We start from the raw sequence: 2,756 nt of genomic DNA on the forward strand, positions 1-2,756 counted from the left end.
TTTTTCTAACAGCCAGTCAGGAAGATGATCACAGATCTATTAGTAACAATAAATGATGTTTCTGAGAAGTGAGTTACACATTTAAACGTTTTAAAGACTTTTTTATTTGTAAAATATTTTGTTCTATTTTTGATTCTGTACATTTATGTGTATCCATGTATGTGCCTGTGCTATGTGCACAGGAATGCAGGTGTCAGAGGAAGGAAGGGAGAGAGAGAAAGAAAGAAGCCACCCGGTGTGGTAGTGTACACACCTATAATTTCACAACTTGGGATGCAGAGACAGGGGGATTGCAAGTTTGACTTGTCTAGGCTATGTAGCAAAATCCCATCATCAACAAACATAAACACACACACACACACACACACAAAGAATTCAAGAACTGGCTTTAGCTGATTTTGTTTCTTTGGGCAGAGCTGAGTAGTCGTGAAGCTTACGGGGATAATCCTGTGGGGGGGGGGGTCTGTAGACTGATGGGGACTTTGTGAGTGCCAAATGTGTATCTGCATGCATATTGAGCCCGATGACCTGCGTTCTGTCTTCTTAATGATGTATGGCTCTCATGGTCCTGTCTCGCTAACCATCCGAATCACAGGATAATTTATTGTGTTTTGGCCAGTTCCTTGTGAAGCATCTGTATGTCTCGGACTCCCGTCCAGCTGATGTCTTGCTCTCTGAGGGATGTAGAAGAGCCATTGGAAGAGATTTCACTATGCCTCCATGTCTCCGGGAGACCAGACCTTGGAATTTGGGATCACTATGCACACGGCCCCACAAGGCAGGCCTGTTTGGAGACACCCTGGCTTGTCTGCTCTCTTAAACTCAGGGCCGTGGAAGCATAGGTTTCAGGGGATGTTTATGTAGCGACAGCAGCTGAGAAGGAAGACAGAAGAGATGCAAGATCCTTGCTGTGAGATAAACCAGGGAAGGTGAGAGTTAAAATAGACACAGAGAAAGAGGACACAACCTGTCAGTTGGCTGAGAGAGTTCACAGGTCAGCAGGCGTGGAGGACGCAGGGTGGGAATGGGCACAGGAAATATTCTTCCGTGAGGGCTGGGGGAGAGCTAGGAGGCTGGAGATGAGAATGGCATTTCCAACTCAGCATAGACCGTTAACGTGCAGACTTGGCAGTCAGACATACGGGGTGCTGTACTCCAGTGGTCCCATGGCTCAACCTTCGATGTTATTGGAGCAATTGCTCTGAGTGGGAACCCACCCAGGGAAGGGAGGCAGGTGCTCTGAATGTGTCAACAGTCCATCTCTAATATGTGGGATTTTAATTAGTGCCTCCTCTGAGCTTTGATAAGAATCTCCTCAAGGTTGAGGGAAGACGTCCATATGGATGAAACACCAAGTGGCCTGTCGGTTTTAAAAGTTATTCTTTAAATCAGACAAGCAAGTGGAAGCAAATGAACAAACCAAAAAAAAAAAAAAAAAAAAAAAAAAAAAAAAAAAAAAAAAAAAAAAACCAAAAACCAACCAACCAACCAAACAAACAAACAAACAAACAAAAAAAACTCCCAAGGTCTCAAGGTTTGGTTTTTAAAATTTCTAATAATTTAAATTTTTTATTTGTTGTGGGATGGGGGCACCATGTGGATCTCAGGGGTCAAACTCTAGTCCCCAGGTTCAGCAGCAAGTGTCTTTGTCACTGAGTCGAATTCCCTGGTCTGAGTTCTGATTCTCAATGTCCTGTTCCAACTGGAAGGCAGTGCTTACCTTGTCCCTGTGTTCATTCAAGACACCGAGAACAGCTGAAGATGTGGCTACCACCGGCATAGCCCTATGAGCCCAAAGAAACTATGGCTTTTCTCCTGGTTCTGATGAGGCTGTGGGCATCATGAGTAGACCAGCCCCGTGCAATTCTTCCTCTAAGTGGGGCGTTGGCATAAGTTATGGAACCGAGTTTATCTGAGGAGGTGGTAAGTCTTGGCTTCCCTCAGCCTCCCTGTATCTCAGTTGTAAAACTTGACCTTCAGTCTTCACAGTCTGAGACCGTATTGAAGAAAAATTAAGTTAATAAAACAAAAACAAATATTAGGATTTTCTTAAAGGCAGATAAAAAACAGGCAAGCCTTTCAGAAATCTTACGGCCACCAGTTTTCATTTGTCTCAGTTACTTTATTATCCTGGTTGGGTTTTTTTTTTTTTTCCCCCTTGCACCTTTTCACCCTGGTAGAAGTCTAGGGAAACTGAGACCCCAAAGGATATCAGTTCAACGACTGGCAATTCTTACCTGTGAATGCTCAGGTGGTGTTTTGATTTAGAAATGTCAAGAAGGCACTCGCAGATGAGTTTAATACTAGATGTGCCTTCTTCAGATTGCTTTTGATAGGAGTTCCTTAGGAATTGTTGGATATATGTTCTCAGTGAACTCTCTCTAGCAAATTTGACAGAGGAAAAGACATGGTTTCTACTTTGATGTTCATTTCCACACTGCTTACCTTTTCCTGGGTCTATGTGGCACACACACAAAAAAAGGGCCTGCAACCGGCAATGGAAAACCACACTGACTCTCTCTCTCTCCCTCTCTCTCTCTCTCTCTCTCTCTCTGTCCCATCTTTCCTCCTTTGGTTCAAGACAAACACATCTCTTTTGATTTTTGTCAAAATTGCTCAGCTCAGCTCAGTCCTCCCCCACCTGCTTTTGGCCTTCCCATGAATAAGGGCTCTGTACATTAGAAGCCTTTCTGTTTCTTAGGGGCTTTATTCTGAAGAGTGTTTCTATAGAAATGTCTTTGACTTGAAAGATCACG

The 2,756-nt window shown here is 43.7% G+C and overlaps 1 protein-coding gene across 1 annotated transcript in view; it reads right to left on the minus strand.

Moving 5' to 3' along the window:
* CDKN3 (cyclin dependent kinase inhibitor 3) overlaps positions 1 to 1,780 on the minus strand; it is a gene marked incomplete at both ends in the record, with an annotated part of 42,372 nt that extends 40,592 nt beyond the window's left edge. The window contains one exon of the mRNA XM_080917145.1: positions 1,721 to 1,780. Within this exon, the coding sequence (XP_080773271.1) occupies positions 1,721 to 1,780 (60 nt within the window). The remainder of the gene's footprint in view (positions 1 to 1,720) is intronic.
* Between the last annotated feature and the right edge of the window lie 976 nt (positions 1,781 to 2,756).

This window comes from Micromys minutus (genome assembly GCF_963924665.1).
Source record: "Micromys minutus genome assembly, chromosome: 5".
Classification (NCBI taxonomy): domain Eukaryota; kingdom Metazoa; phylum Chordata; class Mammalia; order Rodentia; family Muridae; genus Micromys; species Micromys minutus.